Source organism: Oryza sativa, chromosome 7 (assembly GCF_034140825.1).
Source record: "Oryza sativa Japonica Group chromosome 7, ASM3414082v1".
In the NCBI taxonomy this organism is placed as follows: domain Eukaryota; kingdom Viridiplantae; phylum Streptophyta; class Magnoliopsida; order Poales; family Poaceae; genus Oryza; species Oryza sativa.
Genome location: NC_089041.1, coordinates 10,381,727 through 10,403,377, shown reverse-complemented (window position 1 = coordinate 10,403,377; position 21,651 = coordinate 10,381,727). Strand labels below are relative to the sequence as shown.

At 42.1% G+C, this 21,651-nt stretch overlaps 1 protein-coding gene across 2 annotated transcripts; it reads left to right on the top strand.

The window, feature by feature from the left end:
• The first annotated feature begins 4,384 nt into the window (after positions 1-4,384).
• LOC9271169 (F-box/LRR-repeat protein At3g26922) lies at positions 4,385-7,011 on the top strand. 2 transcript variants are annotated; one of them, XM_015790855.2, is made up of 3 exons: positions 4,385-5,497; positions 6,035-6,169; positions 6,284-7,011. In XM_015790855.2, exons 1-3 carry the CDS (start codon positions 4,457-4,459, stop codon positions 6,641-6,643), a joined length of 1,536 nt encoding a protein of 511 aa, XP_015646341.1. In that variant the 5' UTR covers positions 4,385-4,456; the 3' UTR covers positions 6,644-7,011. The 2 variants fall into 2 exon arrangements, with proteins under 2 accessions (XP_015646341.1, XP_015646342.1); XM_015790856.1 differs by lacking the exon at positions 6,284-7,011 and having other exon boundaries at positions 6,035-6,190.
• The last annotated feature ends 14,640 nt before the right edge of the window (positions 7,012-21,651 follow it).

Here is a 21,651-nt window from a genome sequence, read left to right as displayed (position 1 = left end):
GCACAAAAACCAAGCATTCCGTTGAAAGAAGTGAGAAAAAAAAATACAATTCCCCAGTCAACTATCACAGGGTAATTTACATCATATTCTCTGCAACACGAAATGAATCTGGGAGCTCAGACAACATCCAATCAACATGTTTGAGCAATCAAACCTGAGAGGAGAGGTCGTTGACGGTGAAGATGGCGGCGGCGGCGGGCGACGCTGTGTTGGACTCGGCGACGAAGACTGAATGGCGGCGGATCGACGGCGACTTAATTGTGAAGGCAGCGGCTAGACGCAGAGCCGATGCAACAGTGGTGCTCGCTCCAACGACGGCTGTGCGCGGCGAAGGGGACTCAGCCACGAAGACTGGATGCTGGCGGCGGATCGACGGCGACTTGCAGGGCGGTGGCAGGGAAGAAAACCAGAAGATGATGGAGGCGTGGATGCGGGTATCGGCATTGGCGGCGAGGAGCACAAAGGCAAGGTCGGCGTCGGCGACGGGAGGGCTTCGTGCGGCTGGGATCGGTCAAGGGCGAGCCGGCGTGATGGAGACCGTGAGGCTCGCAGCGATGGAGACCGGGAGCCGGGGCTGAGACGGTGGCAATGTGGGCGCCGGCGGTGGAGGCGTGGTGCGGCACGGCGATGGGGCATGGCGCGAGGTTGGATGCGGACGAAGACGGCGCCGTTTTTTTTCTAGCTGAATGCGGATCGCGACCCGGAGGAGTCGCGCGATGGTGGTGCAGAGGAGGAGCGCGATGGGATCGCTTCTACAATGTCCGATTTTCTGATCCACGGTTAATAGATCGCAGGTATACGTTGGATCGTGTGTCTACGTTAGCTTAACCATCACCACTACGGATTTTTTTAAGTAAGTAGAGATGAAGAAAATGGATCATGAGGACAGCCTCGACAGGGACAGTATCCTGTGTCTTCTACAAAATATCAATTGTAATACAGGATCACAGGATCGTTGTTGATCCCATTTTACCGGCCATATTAATTTTTGAAGTCTATGTTTTACTCTCAATTTTTTTTGATGCAACATATATGGTTTTTTTTATTTTTATATGGATCTGCAGTATGTCATCATTAAGCTGAAAATTTTGGATTGCTAGACTGTTGATATACATTATTATTAGCTAAGGGAGCAGTTAGAACTTAACAGGTCATTATCAAATTATCGATTTCATTCGAGGCCAGCAGCTAGAACATGCTATTCAACATGAGCAATTTCCCATAAGATGAAAATGGCTCCTGTTTTCTGTTTTGCGGATAAAATAATTTAAGACTCTTACTGCAAAGATGATGGTGATAGATTTTATTTGGAGAAAAAGAAAATTGCTTGGAATAGGTACACATCCCAGAACCGAATCTTGGCTGGGTCGGTTGAACCAAGTATTTGCCCAACCCATGCCTGGCCCGGTTCTGTCATCCTTCGCCGTGTGGTCAGGTTTGCACGTCTCCTCCCTTATCCTCCCCTGGTTGTGAGTTAATGTTATTCGGTTTCCTCAGCGGAACCGAATTCCTCCCCCCTTTCTGTTACTACAATGACCGAAATAGACAATAAACATGGACAACCCGCGAAAACCATAGAGTACATCTGCTCAACAACCGCCGTGTAATGGGCTTAAGTGGACCGCACGGGCAGCACTTGGATGGGAGCGTGTATACATCGTATGGGATTCTTGCCCATTTGATCTATATTGAGATTTTGCAGCCCCATTCTCGCTCGAACCTGTTCTGTAATCTCGGATCCTTGACTAGAGGATTTTTCATGTAATAGGTGATGAGCATGCACTCATGGCGTCTCAACTCTCACGCTTTGATTAGGAAGATGGCGTTCTCTCCCTGTGAGCTTAGTGGGTTGGGTTGGCAAGGTAGTACAAACGTCTTACATGTAGTTGGCATGGTGAAATGGTTTTTGGCCACAACATGTGTTGTTTATTCTTTTTAATGCACATTGATAACATACTGTTATCACTAGTAAAAAATGATTTTTCTGGACGCCGACCCCGGTAGATTCCAGACGGACCGGGCGACCACCATCCCACCCGGTAAGTGGCGCCGTCTAGAAAAACCAGGCGACTGGCGCCGGACTGTCGCCCGCACAGGGAAATGCATTATCCCGTGTGAGCATCTTAATCCGACCGCATGGGATAATCCTCATTATCCCGTACGGTCGACTAAAGAGCACCATACGGGAAAATCAATTTTCACGTGCGGGCCTCTTAAGTGGACCGCACGGAAAAATACCTCTCCGTCTTTTCCCTCTCACCCACTTCAAATTTTTCACATCATCTCTCTTCCTTTTCCCTCTCACCCACTTCAAATTTTTCACATCCTCTCTCTTCCTTTTCCCTTTTGTTCTCCCTCACTCACTCCTCTCTCTCTCTGCCTCTTTCGTCTCCTCCCCTCCCCACCGAGCACACGGGGTGTCGCCGCCACCACCGACTGCAAGGGAGGCAGTGCGGTGGCTGCTGGCAGAGGTGTCGTGGCGGCGACGGCGAACGGTTGCGGCGGAGGCCGGGAGTGGCGGCGGCACGACGACGGCGACGACAAGGACGATGGCGACCATGAGTGGAGGCGGCGCGACGACAGGAGCAGCGGCGGCGCGGCGACGGCAACGACAAGGACGATGGCGACCACGAGCGACGGCGGCGCGACCACGGTGACCATGAGTCGATTTTATTTTTTTTTGTTTTTTTTCGTGCGGGTGGTATAATTTGATGGCATAGGATAATCGATTATCCCGTGCGGTCGACTTAACACGACCGCAGGAATAATCGATTATCCCGTGCGGTTGGGCTGCCCGCACGCGAACGGGCGCTACCTCCGCACGGAAAATTGGATTTTGACCGCACAGAAAAATGAATTATGTAGTAGTGTATGTTGAGTGAATTCGCTAGTTCCACTCATTTCGGACATGCCATGAAATACACACTACGCACTCCCTCTCGTCATTTTTTTTTATAGTTAGAAGTACTAAATTAACTACAAGTATACACAGTCACGCAGCTTATACATCGAAACTGATTAGGGTCGGGCGCCCGATCCAACCAATACAAATCAGACGCACTCCCACCACCTACACAGCATGCAACATTCACTACCAATGATTTTTTTATTATGATTTTATTCTCTTCAACTTAGTACATCCAGCAAATTCATCTTTCTAATTATTCTTTCCCATGTGCTCCTAGCGCATGTTTATACTCCTTTATTTCACAACTTCAAATGATTTTTTTTATAAATTATTTATCTAATCTGAGATCCGATTATACCGTTGTATTCATTACAATTAAATCTTCACAATAAGATTTTACTCGACTATATTCTGATGAGTTTTTATTGAATTTTTTAACGTTTCATTAGGTCATTTAGAATGTTGCATATTGTGTACTCGTGATGTTTCACTATGTAAATGTTGCAGTGGATTTTGATATTATGGAACACGCCGTTGCCACAAATCACCCACATATTTTAGAAACCCTCTATTAAGGGAATTCGTTTTATTTTTTTGTTCCACCAAAAATGTTTCACCTAGTGTACTCACAATGTTTCACTACGTATAGATCTAATGTTGCAGTGAACGAAACATTCTTTTGCAACAAATCACCCACATATTTTGGAAACCCTCTATTAAGGGAATTTGTTTTATTTTTTTGTTCCACCAAAAATGTTTCACCTAGTGTACTCACAATGTTTCACTATGTATAGATCTAATGTTGCAGTGAACTGAAACATTCTTTCGCTATTTGCTGAAACATTATTTTTATATAAGGTGAAACAACACCCAATTTAAACGATTGAAACATTTTCGATCTACTTAGTGAAACAATTCCGATATACTTGGTGGAACATCGTGCAACATTTAAAAAAAAATTCAATAATAAGCTAAAATTTTTTTTCGTCGGAATATATCCATGTGTGGACTTGTTTTGAAGATTTAATTGCAACGAATTTAATGGTGTAATCGGATCATGATTTGGATAAATAATTTAAGAGAAAAAATAGTTTAAAGTAATTTTGCACAAATACGCACGATTTTTGCAGAATTGGATCGGACGACCGATCCCTAGTCTCCTCCCTTGTACATAGGCAAATCCATACGCAGATATGCAAAAATGCTTGATCTTAGAACCCACTGTGAGTGTTACTACCAATCTGCTGGAGTGGCTCAGTTGCTCATGAGACTAAAAAATTAATTTGAACAACTAAACAAGAGGAATTTGTTCGGGACAAAAAAATACAAGCTGCCGGCTGTCGCTAATGATTTGTATTAATTGATGCTATATGGGCCAGAACATCAGGCATGGCCCAGCTATCAGACAGACAAGTGCAGGCCCGGCCGATCCGCTAATTAATCCGCTGTGCGTTGGACTTGAGTTTAGCGACAGCCTACCTAGGGCAACGCCGCCACCGACACAGTCACATTCACCTGCGTGTTCCGGACTCTGCGCTCCCCTTGGATATGGACGCGACCGATCCGCCGCCGCCGCCGCCGCCGCTCACCAGGAAGAGGGGAAGGGAGGCGAGGAAGAGCAAGGAAGCAGCGCCACCACGCGAGCCGAGAAGGGCTCGCAGTCGCAGCCATGTTCCACCGCCGCCTGGAGCCGGAGACGGACGGGGAGGAGACGGCGAGGAGGACGTCGGCTTCGATCTCATCAGCCGCCTCCCCGACGCCGTCCTCGGCGACATCATCTCGCGCCTTCCCACCAAGGACGGCGGGAAGACCAGAGCCCTGTCCAAACGGTGGCGCCCCGTCTGGCGCACCGCGCCGCTCAACCTCGACGCCGGTGATCTCGCCCCCGACGCCAACGGGGCGGCGCTGGCCGTCCTCGTCACCCAGATACTCCTCGTTCACGCGGGGCCCGTACGCCGCTTCTGCATCCCCGCGCAGCAGATCCACGAGCGCCCCGCCATGGTCGAAGGCTGGCTCGGATCGCGGAGATTCAAAAACCTGGAGGAGCTCGAGTTCACCGTCCCGGAAGACCCCTTCTACGGGAGATCATTCTTGCTGCTCCCGCCCCCGCCGTCCACCTTCCGCTTCTCGGCCACCCTCCGTGTCGCCGCCATTAGCCAATGCAGCCTCCCAGACTGCACAGCCACCCTCGCGCTTCGGTTCCCGCAGCTCAGGCTGCTCTCCCTCCAGGAAGTCATCGTCTCCGAGCATTCTCTCCATAGCATCATCGCCGGCTGCCCTGCACTGGAGGGGTTGCTGCTCAAACGTTCCTTCGGATTCCGATGCCTCCGCATCAATTCCCCTACCATTAGAAGCGTCGCCTTCCATTCCCCATGCTGTGGAGATCACTGTGTATGGAAGGTGGGTTTCCACTTGGAAGAGGTGGTCATCGAGGATGCTCCATGTCTTGAAAGGTTGATCCATATTGAACGTGCAATGGGATTGGGCGTTAATGTAACCGTGATCGCGGCGCCCAAACTGGAGGCCTGCGTCCTAGACGACCTTGATGACGGCTATTACCGACTCGATTTCGGCAAGGTGGTTTTTAAGGTATATAGATGTGGCTTCCCCTTATCCCTACATACTCCCAGCAATCTATAGGAATTGATTACAAGCTGCATTGGACATTAATTTCTATGTGCATATATGATATATCCTTCATGTTGTTGATCTATATGTTGTGTTAGAACATAGCTATGTACATCAAGTTTCAAGGCCAGGTCTTAATCCATTCTCTAAAAAAATATATTATCCTAGACATGTCTCTGGATAAATATGCTATTAATTTTACTCGGATAACATTGATGAACATATCCTAATTCGTTCCGGAAGTCACTGTTCTGGAGTCTATGGCATAGAAACTATACTGTCTCCGAGTCACTAGCAAGCTATAACAATAATATGATATGTTCATGGTATTTTTTGGGGTTCCTTTCTTTTTCTTTTTAGGTCTGTGTGCAACCTTTTTAGATGCAAAGGCCAGATATAATTTCATTACTTCATGAAATATCCATTATCTAGAAAATATGGTCAATCTATATACATTATTTACAAATGTCCTAATGCCATGTTCCATAATTAATATAGGGATTTGCGGTTATTAACTACACAACACCAGTGTCGAGCATCAAGATTTTAGCCCTCATCAGGGATAATCTCAGGTTGGACAGGGTTATCGAGTTAATGAGATGCTTTCAGTGCTTGGAGAAATTGTACATCACGGTGAAATATTTTTTCTGTTGATGTATTGTGTTATTATACTTATTTTGTTAGCTTACATAACGAGAAGATATTTAATCTGAAGTTCTTGCATTATCCTCCCTTTTCTTTTTTCAGGCATCCCATTATGGGGCAACTTATTGCTGGCGCCGCAAACATTGGAGAAAACTCAAAAGCCTTGACATATGTCTGAAGACATTAGTGCTGGATAATTATCGTGGCTTGAAATCACAAATTAACTTTGCCACATTCTTCATAAGGAATGCGACTAAGCTTGAGAATATGATATTTACAGGTGGTCGTAGCAATGGTAACGCATATTTTATTGCACGACAGCAAAAGCTGCTGGAGTTTGAGAAAAGGGCTTCAAAAACTGCTCACTTTCATTTTACAACCAAGAAATGCTATTATGATTGGGTGCATATCAAGGATGTCCATGATTTGTCTATTGCTGATCCTTTTGAATGTACCTGTTGAGACTGATGAGTAGAATTATTGTAAGATGGTTCAACTGGGAAAGAGGACTTTGGAGAGTTGCTCGTTTTGAATTTAAGACTGATGGATACTGTCACTGAGCTGAAAATCTATATTGATCATGTTGTAGATTTGCCTTAATTGCTGTACATACCTTTGGATGTTGTTGAAACAAGGTTTGATGTATTGAGCTGTTGTTTCATTCAGATACCTTTGAATATTGTTGAAAAAGATTGATGTATTGAGCAGTTGTTTCGCTCAGATACTACTTTTTTTATTTTTTTACCAATTTCTGTTGTAATAATACTTGTTAAAAAAATTGTTGTCAATGGCAGTTTAGCTGTCATGCATATTGAATTCTATGTTCTGTCCTCAATCTTTTTTTATACAATACGCATCCTTATTATTTTTATATGGAACCACTACCACAGCAAAGCTCATCACTGCTGATTCACTTCGTTTTCCAGTGAACACAAGTAAACCAGCAGTAGGGCCACCCATATCTTTGTTGGTTCAGGGCTTGAACCGATAGTGTTACATATCATATTATTATTTTTTTAGCAGTGAAGTATGTAGAGTGAGTGCCTGTGATTCGTCGGTATTTTCTGTGACAATGTCGAGGTGGCTGCAATGGCTTCCATGGCACAGTTGGTGAGGTGGAAATGGCAGCCATGACGAATTATGCGGCTGTCGACGAGGCGGGTGCCATGGATTTTCCAGCAGTGGTTAGTGAGCGAGATGGTGCCTTGTTTTCTAGCAACAGTCGATGCAGAAGCCACTTTGTTTTCTCCAGCAGCAGTCAGCGAGGTTGCCGCATCAAATCCCATTTTTTTTTCTAGTCTGATTTAAGGCTGTGCTCTTGTTGTGCATTAGGGATTTTGTGGTAGGCGGGATAGATCAGATAGGATATCATTTTTGCTAGGGGAGGGGGGGTGGACATGATCTAATTTGTGGCTTTGTGCTAGGGTAACATGTTGTATGTTTCAGTACTCTTCTGTTAGTACGCTAATGGTTCTAGAAATAGCATTTTCGACTCCTGTTAATAGGAAATAATATTGCTCTAGTTATTCCGTTATAAATATGTTATAGTTCTGTTTTATAACTCTACAAAAGTAGCACGGAGGATGATGAATGATCTGTCTATGTTTTGTCTACCTAGCATTCTATTTCAACTGTACCGTGGACTATAGATTTTTTTAAGTGAAGCAACATTCTATGAAGAGACTGTTTCTTAACAATGGGAATCATTTCACTAATAAATGAAATTGCCGCCTCTACTTCCATAAGAGATTTCATTTATTAATGCCATCATTCATTTATTAATGCTATCCATGGATGGCTGAATCCATGGCATTTCCCACATGGATGGAGGCACTATCCTATAAAGTCGGAAATCGTGCATCCGCTAGTGGAAGCTATGATAGCGATGGGTCGATGTGCACCTGGCTCCTTAGTCACCGACCGATCTCGGTCATCTTGTTGCCATAGAGAAGAGTCAACGACAGCTATGACCAGCCAAGCCCGGATCTGATTCTCTTTCCGCCACACTCGGAGATCGAGACCACGATGAAGGTGAACGACGGCAAAAATGACATCGATTTGCATCCATCAGTCCTACGCCTGGATGGAGAGAAAACTATTGGGTGGAGTCGACGAAGCCCTGTCACTGCCTCAGCCCTGAATATTAGCTAGGGTTTGGGGGACCTCTAGAATCGCCTCGCAGGAGGCAACCCATGAGGATATGAAGAGTTTGTAACAAACAAATTGTGAACTTTGCTAATAGAATTGCAAAACACTAGCTCTTGGTCTTCTTATTATATTTTGTTCCTTGCGAAAAAATTTCATACTACATGCGTGCCCAAACACATAAATGCATGCACGGAGCATGTAATACACATGGATGATATCCTAACTGGCGCTGCATATATTAGTTGCCTGGTCGGCCGAAAGAAATGCCGACCAAATTTCATTATGATTGGGGAGTGTTCAAATTTACAAGTTTTCAAAAACCAACAAGAGGCTGTCAGGAACCAAATGGAGATTGCTAAAGAAACAACATCCCAAAACAAGAAAAAAAGGAGTTATGGCTTGGCTTTACTCTCTCAAACCCTTAAGAACCCCAGCTTCCTTCCAGATGATGACCTCCTCCTTGATGGCACCAAAGAGCAAGCCAACAGATTTCTCCCGGTTGTGGAACACACGTGCATTCGTCTCCTTCCACACATCATCCAGCACACAAAGAGAACCAAGGTATCGAAGGCTTCCCTGTAGTGCGTCCAAAAACTCAGTCGCACCCTTAGCTACAAATCCCCCCGGTCCAAACCCGACTCATCTGGTAGTTGGAAGACTGAGGCGATCCATCCCCTGATCATCCTCCAGACTGATCATCTTGTTGCGTAGCTAGGGGCAAGTTACAAACAAGTGGTTGCAGCTTTAATTTCGTCATGTGACAAATATAATTAACTTGCAAGTATGTTGGTGCGACGCCATCCTCTAATGCTGAGATTGTCTGCAGTGAGGCAAGCATATATTAGTTTGGTTGTAAGCTGTAAGGATTGGTTACAACAAGGGAATGCCTTTGTTTTTTTCTTTTCGTTCGTGCAGCATGACCATCACTTGGGATGTTTAGGGACTTATATATATGGTACTTCTTGTGTATCCTTGCATGCATCTCTTGTTGATATGTGTCTACAGCCTTGCCCTCGTAATATATATCTGCAAACATAAGCTAGCGTATGCTCATACAAATTTTGATTTCTATTAGTCATTCATTTATTTGTTTTCAAAAGATGTGTTCCGCTGCAGAATGGCTGCATATATTACGGCAGGTGGGAGATTAACGAAATACTCCCTCCATCCCAAAATATTTGACGCCGTTGACTTTTTTAAATATGTTTGACCGTTCGTTTTATTCAAAAAATTTAAGTAATTATGAATTCTTTTCCTATCATTTGATTTATTGTTAAATATACTTTTATGTATACATACAGTTTTACATATTTCACAAAAATTTTTGAATAAGACGAACGGTCAAACATGTTTTAAAAAGTCAACGGCGTCAAACATTCAGGGAAAGAGGTAGTATTATTGCAGCCAGATTATTCTATGTTGCTATGTTCCTGAAAATGTTGCTGTGAACATTATGTGAACTACAGAACAGTTTATTGGCTCCTATACCCGTTCTCTTCACTTTGATGCTTCTGAAATTGCTGAATTTCTACATCCCTGTAATGCCCATCCATTTTGAACTCTGAATTTCAGCTTCTCTGAATATGTGATGTGTTTGTTGAAGCTTTAACTAGTAACGTATTTTATTATATATATAAGAATCTCAAAATTGAATTTGATTGAATGAGCGATGTACATGTGTTCTTGCAGCTAGTTTTTTTTTTTTGAACGGAAAACAGCACAGGTGTGCCTTTTCATTGAATAGAGTAGGAGAAAATACAACCCCTAAAGGTAATAAAGGGAACTATGCAGCTAGTATTTTTTTTAAACAACTTGCAGCTAGTAATAGTTGCATTTTTCCCTCGGGGCTGTTCAATGCTCGGCTCACTGCTCATTATTACAGTTATCACATTATTTCACTACTAGAAAAAAAGGTTTTTCATATCGGCCATTTATATGTCCGCCACCCTCCTCGACCTCCTCTCCACCACGGCTGCATGCTGCCACGCCTCCTCCGACCTCCTCATGTCCAGGTAAGCCGCCGCCACTCATACATCCTTTTGTCCTGGATGCTGCAAACTGGGGGTAATTGAAATGGGATGAACCCAAAACAGTTCTGAAAACCAAACAGAGATATCTCCTGTTACTGAAATTTGAATTGACTATAGTACAAATTTTGTACAGAATTTGATAATAAGTTGTGCTGCCTTATCCAAATGTTTGATGAAATGCCTGGGACCTTGATGAGCATGCAAGCCTGTTTTGGTGAAATGCCTGGGACCTTGATGAGTATGCTGTTGCCTCTGAATTTTGGGGATATTTTAGACATTTGGCAGAATGAGTTCATGGCATGGATGATCTTGGATTATGGGGATATAAATTGAGTTTTGGGAGTGACAGAAATTGGACAAACTGGATGGATTTGCTGTATGTTTAAGAGGTGAAAAATGGATTCTGCAAATGCAGTGATGCATAAACTCTGTTATTGCTTTATTTTATGTCAATCTAGCTGTTATTGCACATGTTGATTTTTTTTATGAAAATGGTGAAAACCAAACAGAGATATCTCCTGTTCTGAAATCTGATATGTTGTATATGAAATCTGATATACATTGACATGGATTCACATTCTAATTTACTACATGAAAAAATGAATGAATTTTTGCTGTAGACTTTGTGCAGTTGGTCCATAAGTAATATAAATCCTCTGACATTTTTTTTCTGAAATCTGAGTTTGTAGATACATGCCTGGATATAAATTCTCTAAAATGCTCTGACATTTTTGCTGTAGACTTTGGCTGTAATATAAATTCTCTAAAATTTTGTCAAGTCTTGATTCTGAAATTGCTGTGATAAATTCTTCTTTTATAGGAAGTACAGTACTGAATTGTGGGTTGTACAATACTTAAATTCTGAAATCAGCCCTAGTATATTTTTGAATTAATCCATGAGTTGTTTTGAAGAGCTGTAGCTGTACAATCTGACCTACATAGTAAAAAATTGCTCTACTCTTGATTTAGACCGTATGCTCTGATACAGATGATCTAATATACTGCCTACACATGCATATAAGTTCAGAAACTGCTGTAGATTGTTCTGAAATATGAGACTGTAGTAGTGCTTGTTCTGAAATTGGGTTTTCAATATAGTATAAATTTGGTTTTCAATTTTTGACATTTCCCAGAACAATGGCTGTAGTATAAATTGTCTGAAATGGATATTTTCACTTCTCTGAAATGGCTGTAGCACTGAAATCTGAATACTAGCACTTGTTCTGAGTTCTCTGAAATCTGAATTCGTACTACCACTTGTTCTGAAATTTGAAACTTTATAGTACTTGTTCTAAATTTGCAGATGCAAAAGGATATAAACAACATATATAGCCTACTCGATTGGGATTAACATGTTATTGCTGGCTGTTATAGCTCATCAGTTAGACTTTTTTTTTTCTTGAACTAGGGCTGGAAGCCTCCATTTCCATTAACAGAAATGACAAAGGTCTCTACAAAAGTCTTACAGCAGAAAACAGTAAAAGGAGAGATCGAAATAGAACTAAGACTGTTCAGAACAGCCTAAACATCTACCCCGAGCCAGGGACAACTTTTTTAGTAACAAAAGACTGCTAACAAAAGATCGGAAGACAGCAAGAACAGAAAGGCCATGCTACACCATCTTCAGGCTTAAAACAGGGATAGCAAAAGCGCCACACTCTTCACATCTCCAGTCGTCTGGCACACAGTCTCCATCCATGTCTTGAGCTAAAGACCTCACTTGCCACTTGCTTTATGAGTATGGCTCCCAGCAGCAACCTTCTTCGATTTGCTTCCAACTTCTGCAAAACAGCCCAGTTCTCAATCCAATTACATGCTACATACACAGTTTCTATAGGATCAACAGGCAGAATATGTTCAAAACAAGCTTTGTTTCTTGTTTTCCATAAGGCCCATGTAAGTAGACTGATTATCATCGAGATATTTTTGTGTTCGTCAAAGGAAGAGCCTACATGTTTAAAAGCCGATGCTCAAGAGCAAGACTCCATTAGGCGTATCGCGACGCCTTCTGTGTTAGTCTGTACATCCGAAGATGCGCGCTGTACTGTGACAGTTTCTGTGTTACCCTACACCCTAGTGTTGAAAATCTTGTATAACCTTTATTCAAATGTTCAAACGGTTGAACCATAATCTTAGAGTTTCCATCTAGCGTGGTTCGGTGGGAAACTTACTCTCTCCGTTTCTAAATATTTGACGCCGTTAAATTTTTTAAATATTTTTTAAATATGTTTTTTGAATAAGACGAACAGTCAAACATATTTAAAAAATCACCGGTGTCAAATATTTAGAAACGGAGGGAGTATTCAGTTATGCATACTATTTTCTTACATACTTCCTCCAATGATTTTGTACACTGTTGTGTAGGATAGGATTGGTGGAAACAATTAACATTGGTTATCTTTAAGCAATGGTGGCAATGCTAAGATGTTATTTTTCTTTTTGGTGGCTCTAGAGGGGTCCTTTGGATCTCTCTGTTGTACAGTTTTTTCATACTTCTTTTTCTTAATAGAATGAAGCGCAGTCCTCCTGTGTTTACGAGAAAGCAAACTCAGAAGAAGATTGGTGATATGACATGTCACAATACAATGCCTGTCAGAAGCAAGGTGCATTTTGAATTTTTCGTACTAGCTACAACAGCTACATGTTTTAATTACTGCATACTAAAAATGCCGAGAGTAAACAGTTGAACTGTTGTACCGTACCATGTAGTAGCTTGTCTAGAACCTTGTCGGTGCTGTGTCTGAAACTTTGCTTGTGCTAGATTGGCTTCAGTACAAAATGAAGCTATCCCAAAATTTTAGAATTATGAATGTGATTATCCTTGCCTTGATCACTACAACTATATGTCATCATAAATCATTTTTTTTCTTTTGGAAACTGCAACCAAACTAAATAGTTTTGCAGTTCCCAGGAGGAATGTACTATCCACAATGATATCCACTTCAACATTCATCCTCTTTGGACCAAAACAGATCACACTAGCGGAGACAACCGGTGGTACATTCAGGGAGTACATTGACACATTTGATGGCTACTCCTTCCTCTACCCTAAGAGCTGAATCCAAGTCCGAGTAGCCGGTGCTGACCTCTTCAGAGACCCTTTTGTCCTCGACGAGAATATGTCAGTCGAGATATCGTCTCCTTCATCGTCGAAGTACGTGACGGTTGAAGATCTAGGCCCCCCTGAGAAGGCTGCAGAGAGAGTGCTGCAACATTACTTGACAGAGTTCATGTCGACCTCAACCAAGCTAGGCGTTCGACGAACGTCGAACATCCTGTCAGCATACTAAGTTGTGTGTGAGTGAAATATGTCGAGCTCAAAGTTGTGTGCGAGTGAAGTGAGGGAGAGGAGCTCTATTTATAGGCTCCAAATATGACGGTTACATATATGGGAAATGTCCTAAATGCCCTCCAACCGTCATTGGGATGAAATCAGGAGCGTACACGTGGAAGATGGTGATCAACGGCCTCAGGATGGGTTCGGCCTAACCCAAAAACCTTCCTCCCTGCCAAATTGGCAAATTGAGCAACGGTTGGCGCCAAATTGGCAAATGACAGCAAATTTCATCCTGGATGATATTCATGAGCAACAGTTGGCGTTCAAACCTCCGTAATTTACTATGTCACAGTTGTCGCAAGGGCCGGGCTTATCGGCTCGTGTTTGTGCTTAAGATACTGCTGTAATCGCTCCCCTAGCTAAAACTATATTTTCTACACTTCTAATATAATCGGCAAGCCTCTTGCCGCGCTTCCACTTAAAAAAAAATCCTGTCAGCGTCGTCGAAGGTTGCTGACGATGGCAAGCTCTACTATGAAGTGTTGGGATACGCGTAGGCTACGATAGCATAAATCAAAATTTTCTATCGCATAAACCAGGAACCATGCAAGTATTAAATCATAGATCGTTACCACTCGACGCGCTGCGTAGCGGAAGAAGACGCTGAGAAGTTGAAGGAACTATCACGAAGTAGCGCGCGTTGATGTAGAGGAAGTAGTCGATCGCACCGGCTCGACCTTCTCCTCCTCGTGCGTTCTCCTTGCCGTACTCCCACGCCGATCAGCACCGCAAACCAGCGGCGCCTCTACCGGTATCCACATGTACAGGGACGGAACGCCACGTGCAGATGTGCTAGCACCCGCGAGCGGCTAGGGTTTTGCTCGGGGAAGGAAGTGACAGCTAGGGTTTCTCACGTGATACAATTCCTCTGCTGGTCACACCCCTCACGAATATATAGGATCCATTACTCGGGCCTCAAAGCCCGTAGGACTCCTATTCGGATCCCTGTTCGAATTAAGCTCATATTGGATCTCCATCCAATCCCCTTATTCCGGCCCATTAAGCGTGCGAACCTGTAGGTTCATATATACTCGGCTGTAACCCGAAAACTCCTTTTCGGTCCACGCGCCAACAGTGGCCCCTAGCAGAACGTATTGACCCACCGGGCATACATAAAGATCATATCGGCTGAACCTCTAGTGTATACTTGTATGAACCCCTTTGCCTCACGATATCGATTAAGCTCAAGGCTAGATATGTGCCATCCTCTAATAGCTCAATCATTCACTCGAACCTGTTGATAGATTATATAACTTGTGATTGACTCCACAATCACCTTTGGCATGGCCATGCACTTCCATAATCTACAACATCGAGGGGCCCAGAGATATCTCTCCATAGGAGGGGCAAATCCCATCTTGATTATTCATATCTCACTACATGTTTCATAGCATACCCGAAAACTACTTTTATAACTATCTAATTACGGAGTAGCATTTAGCAGTCCGTAAGTAAGCTACTACACATGTTGGGAACAATTATAATCTCAGGTCTAAGGATTCAACACCAACACTAAATGAGATCACTGATGACACAACACATATGGCTCTTGCAGTGTCTCATGTTGGGTTTATCAAACAACATGTTCACCAACATGTGTCCACATTATTAATTTGGTATCTCTATACCATGATCCATGAGACATGACCATCAATTAATATATGTGCTGATCATCTAAACATATTTGTTCCACATATGATATTTGATCAGGGATCCTTTAGAAATAGCAACACACAATATAAAGAGTCTCATGAAAGAATCACATATTCATTAACCAATAATGAGTTTATCCATTTCAAGGAACAAAGTCGGATAAATATGTAAACATAGTGTGTGATACAATTATCTCTATGATTGCCTCTAGGGCATATCACTAATAGTCTCCCACTTGCACTAGAGTCAATCATGAACGTATCTTGTACCCATTGCCCTAGTGTGTGCCTCATGCTTAGGCTGAGGGAGTGGCTTTGTCAACGAATCTGCAACACTCAAATCCGTATATATTTTGCATATCTTCACATCTCCTCTACCCACTATCTCGCGAATGAGGTGATACCGCCGTAAAATGCGTTTGGACTTTTGATGCGATCTAGGCTCCTTGGCTTGCGCAATGGCACCACTATTATCGCAATAGAGGTCCATAGGGCTAGAAGCACTAGTCATCACACCTAGTTGAGAAACAAATTTCTTTATCCAAATAGCCTCCTTTGCTGCTTCAGAAGCGGCAATGTATTCGGCTTCTGTTGTAGAATCAGCCACTGTATCTTGCTTGGAACTCTTCCAACTCACAGCGGTTCCATTCAGGCAAAACACAAATCCAGACTGCGATCTAAAATCATCTTTATCGGTTTGGAAGCATGCGTCAGTGTAACCATTTACAACGAGCTCTTCCTGTCCTCCATAGACTAGGAACATATCCTTAGTTCTTCTCAAGTACTTCAGGATATTCTTTACAGCTCTCCAGTGACTCTTACCTGGATCTGATTGGTATCGGCTTGTTGCACTAAGTGCATATGAAACATCTGGACGTGTATATAGCATAGCATACATAATGGATCCGATTGCCGAGGCATATGAAATCACACTCATCTTGTTTCGCTCATCAGTCATTTGAGGACACTGATTCTTGCCAAGATTAATGCCATGTGATATCGGTAAGAAACCTTTCTTAGAATCTTGCATGTTGAACCTCTTCAACACCTTGTCAATGTATGTACTCTGGCTTAATCCAATTAGCCTCTTTGATCTATCTCTATAGATCCTTATGCCCAGAATATATGCTGCTTCCCCTAAGTCCTTCATTGAAAAACTATTTTTCAATGATGTCTTAACGGATTCAAGCATAGGATTAGAAACACCAGTGCGCTCCCCCTAATCTTCTTGTATACACAAGGCTCTTCTTCGTTTTTGACAAAGCCCAACGCCTTGACTACTTCGTCAAAACGAATATTCCAACTCCGAGATGCTTGCTTCAACCCATAAATGGATTTCTGCAATTTGCATATCTTTTTAGCTGATTGTGGATCAACGAATCCCTTGGGTTGTATCATGTACACATCCTCATCGTGATTTCCATTGAGGAAAGCTGTTTTGACATCCATTTTCCATATCTCATAATCGAAATAGGCAGAAATCGCTAAAACAATCCGAATAGATTTTAGCATGACGACTAGCGAGAAAGTTTCATCATAATCAACACCTTGAATTTGTCTGAAACCTTTCGTCACCAATCGTGCCTTGTAGATGTGAACATTTCCATCTACGTCTGTCTTTTTCTTAAAGACCCATTTGCACTCAATGGCTTTTACACCATTAGGTGGATCAACCAAGTTCCAAACTTGATTCACATGCATGGATTCTATTTCGGATTTTATGGCTCCAAGCCATTTCTCAGAGTCTGGTCCCAGCATTGCTTCCTTATAGGTAGTACGTTCATCGTTGTCTAACAACAATATATCACATTGTCCTGTAGTTAACAACGCATACCTCGCAGGTGTACGCCGTATCCTTTTGGACCTTCGTGAAGCCGGTGCTTCCACAACTGGTTCAACAACAACTTGTTCAACCTGTTGAACAACATCTTGCTCAGCTTGTTATGGTTGTGTGGACGTTGAAGCGTTTTCCGGTGTTTCCTAAATTTCTTCAAGTCGCACCATGCTCCCATTATCCTTTCTTGAAATAAACTCTTTTTCCAAGAAAACACCGTGTCGAGCGACAAACACTTTGCTCTCTTCCCGATTATAAAAATAATATCCTTTTGTTTCCTTAGGATACCTCACAAAGAAGCATTTATCTAATTTAGTTGTGAGTTTGTCGGATTGCAAACGTTTTACATAGACCTCACAGCCCCAAATCTTTAGGAAAGACAAACTGGGACGCTTCCTTGTCCATATCTCATATGGTGTCTTATCCACTGATTTTGATGGAACCCTGTTTAGTGTGAACGCAGCTGTCTTTAGAGCGTAACCCCAAAAGCTTAGCGGCAGATTAGTTTGGCTCATCATTGATCGCACCATGTCCAACAATGTACGATTCCTCCGTTCAGACACCCCATTCCACTGAGGCGTTCCTAGCGGAGTGAGTTGCGGAACAATTCCACACTCCTTTAGATGATTACCAAATTCAAGGCTCAAGAACTCTCCACCACGATCAGATCGTAGATACTTGATTGTCTTGCCCAAATGATTTTGTACCTCATTCTGAAATTCCTTGAACTTTTCAAAGGACTCAGACTTATGTCTCATTAAATAGACATAACCATATCTACTAAAGTCATCGGTAAAGGTAATAAAGTACCCAAAACCACCTCTGGCAATTGAGCTCATTGGTCCACATACATCAGTATGTACTAGTGCCAATTGTTCACTTGCCCTTTCACTTTGACCCGTGAAAGGTGCCTTTGTCATTTTGCCAAGTAAACAAGATTCGCATGTCTCAAATGATTCAAAATCAAATAAGTGTAGAAGTCCATCTCTTTGAAGCTTCTCCATGCGTTTCTCATTTATATGACCTAAGCGACAATGCCAAATAAAAGTGTGATTCAAATCATTAGGACGTTGCCTTTTTGCATTAATGTTATAGACTGAACATCCATCAAGATTCACAATGTATAAGCTATTCATCATGGGTGCATGGAAATAGAAAATGTCATTATAATAGACTGAACAACCATTGTCCACAGATCTAAAACCATAACCCTCTGCTTGCAAACAAGAAGCAGAGATAACGTTCTTACACAAAGCTGGAATGCAATAACAATTATTTAACTCCAAAACTAATCATGACGGTAAAGATAATGGCATAGTGCCGACCGCAACAGCAGCAACTCTTGCTCCATTGCCCACGCGAATGTCCACTTCGCCTCTTGCTAAGCTCCTACTTCTTTTCAGCCCCTGCAACGATTTGCATATGTGAGCAACTGACCCGGTATCAAATACCCAAGAATCAGTAGAGGAAGTAGCAAGATTAATTTCTATAACATTAATACCTGAGGTGGAACTCTTTCCATCCTGTTGCTTCTGCTTGAGCTGCTCTAGGTATTTCTTACAGTTTCTCTTCCAATGACCTGTCTCCTTGCAAAAGAAGTACTCTGCATCCTTAGCGGGCCCTGTCTTTTGAACCTTGGTCTTAGAGTTACTAGTACTCGTGATCTCATCAGAGTTTAGCTTTCTCTTTTGACCACTCTTCTTGTTGTTGGGCTTGCGCTTATGCATAACCATCACATGGTTGGAGTTTTTCTTAATGCTTTCCTCGGCAGTCTTTAGCATCCCATGCAATTCTGCCAAGGTCCTATTCAAGTTGTTCATGTTGAAAATTCATTATGAACGGCTCAAAGCTGGGAGGGAGCGACTGGAGAATCAAATCAGTAGCCAACTCTTGGCTGAGGGGAAAACCAAGCTTATCCAGACTCTCGGTGTAACCAATCATTTTGATCACATATGGGCTCACTGGATTACCTTCTGCAAGCCTGCACACAAACAAGGACTTTGAGGTATTAAACCTCTCAGCTCTTGCTTGGTCCTCAAACATGTTACGTAGTCCCGTGATTATCGCATGAGCATCCAATGCCTCATATTGTCTTTGAATCTCAGGGGACATAGTAGCAAGCATGAGACAGCTTATATCAAGATAATCATTGCATCGCTTTTCATACTCCCTACGTTGAGCAACAGGAGCATTGTTGGGCAAGTTAGCTGGAAAAGGCTCTGTAAGCACAAACTCTTTGTGTTTTTGCCTGAGAACAATTCTCAGGTTGCGATATCAATCCATGAAGTTTGTTCCAGTCATCTTCTCTTTCTCAAGAATAGACCGCAAGTTAAAATTGGATGGTGCATGAGCTGCCATGATCTACAATAGAAATATATGTATGCAACATCAGTACCATGTTTACATTTAACCTTTCATTAAATAATTTAACAAAAGATACTCCCACTATGTATTGTGAAACAAAATTCCCTCTAGAAACATAGTGAGTCAAGATCCTCATTTTATTAGTGTCTAGTGAGTTTTGGCATCACACCTAGATAACTATCAAAATAGGTAAGCAACACCTTGCTAATCACATCATATGTGACTCTTGTGCTGTTGGGGTGACATCTCCATGTCCAACCCAACCTATGCCAGGTCCAAAACCATTTTGATAACCCTGTCAAGTAAACCAATAATCTCCGCATATAGATGTCAGACATCTATCATATTTTATCATTATAAAAAGTGACACTTTGCTATGGCAAACCCATCACTTATGATCACAACCGTAATAGGTGCAATTATTGGAAGAGCATAAATTACACTTAATTTTTCTGAGGGGATCTATCCTACCATGTCATATCAAATATACAATAGTAATAAAAAGTAAGATAGATATAAAACCCTAAGCGAAATCTAAGGGGCAACGCACACGGCGGTCCCGCTGTGTCTGAAACTTTGCTTGTGCTAGCTTGTATCTACATTTTTTTCAAATTGGCTTCAGTACAAAATGAAGCTATCCCAAAATTTTAGAATTATGAATGTGATTATCCTTGCCTTGATCACTACAACTATATGTCATCATAAATCATTTTTTTTCTTTTGGAAACTGCAACCAAACTAAATATTTTTGCAGTTCCAAGGAGGAATTTACTATCCACAATGCTATCCACTTCAACATTCATCCTCTTTGGACCAAAACAGATCACACTAGCGGAGACAACCGGTGGTACATTCAGGGAGTACATTAACACATGATGGCTACTCCTTCCTCTACCCTAATAGCTGGATCCAGGTCCGAGGAGCCGGTGCCGACCTCTTCAGAGACCCTTTTGTCCTCGACGAGAATATGTCCGTCGAGATATCGTCTCCTTCATCGTCGAAGTACGTGACGGTTGAAGATCTAGGCCCCCCCCCTATGAGAAGGCTGCAGAGAGAGTGCTGCAACATTACTTGACAGAGTTCATGTTGTCACAGCCTGAATTTTCGTTTCAGGATTTATAAATTATTTAATAAATTATTAATAAAATTTATATTAAATGTTCATTAATTTACAAGTGAAGTTAAATGTGGAAAATAAAATTTCCTAAATATAAAGCATGGCTGGATTTAATTTTTATTAAATTCTCCATGATTAATTATACTCTCTGGAATTTTCTCAAATTTTTCAGAGCTCAATTCCTAATTTTAATAATACAAAGAATATTTCAGTAATTAGTTAATCATTAAATTAATCAATTAATGATCTAATAATTATATTTATGTTAAATGTTTTTCTTGTTTAAAAATCCTTAAATTATAAATTGTTGTTTAAAAGGAATTATTAGAAATGGTCTTAAAAGTCTAAAAGAGAAGATCTAATTTTAATTCTCTAAATATCAATATAAAAGTGGGCTAGATAAAATTTTATTAAATACTTCTCTTGTTTCTATAGTTCCTAGATTTTTCTGGAATTTATTTGAGCAAAGGAAATATTTTTAATAAATGGAATTGCATTTCATGAATAATTTAAATAGAAAATGTTTTAAAATCCTTCTTTTGGATTTGGGCCGAAAGTCAGCCCAAGTCTCTTCTCTCTCCCTTCCTCTCAGCCCAGCCAAAGTCTAGTTTTCGTCCCCAAGCAGCACTGTTCATCTTCCAGCTTTGGACAGAGCCGAGCCAGCCGTGCCGTGTCCTGTTGCCGCCGATCCCCTTCCAAAATCCGATCTCCTCGTTGCTCCTCTTTCCAAAGTAGTTGCGGGAATGAAATCCTCTCAATCTCCTCTACAATTTCCCCAAGAAATCCCCAAATATTTCTATGGAAATCCTTTCCAATTTCGCGGTTCAACCTTTCCTTTTTCCGGCGAAGATCTAAACTTTCCCGAGTTTTTCCCGTCGATGTGGGCTCGATTCCAGGCTCCCATGGCTATATAAAGGACCCCCTCGTCGTCCTCTACCTATCCCCGCAAGTCCCATCTTCCGCCGTCGCCGGAATCGCTCTCCCCGCG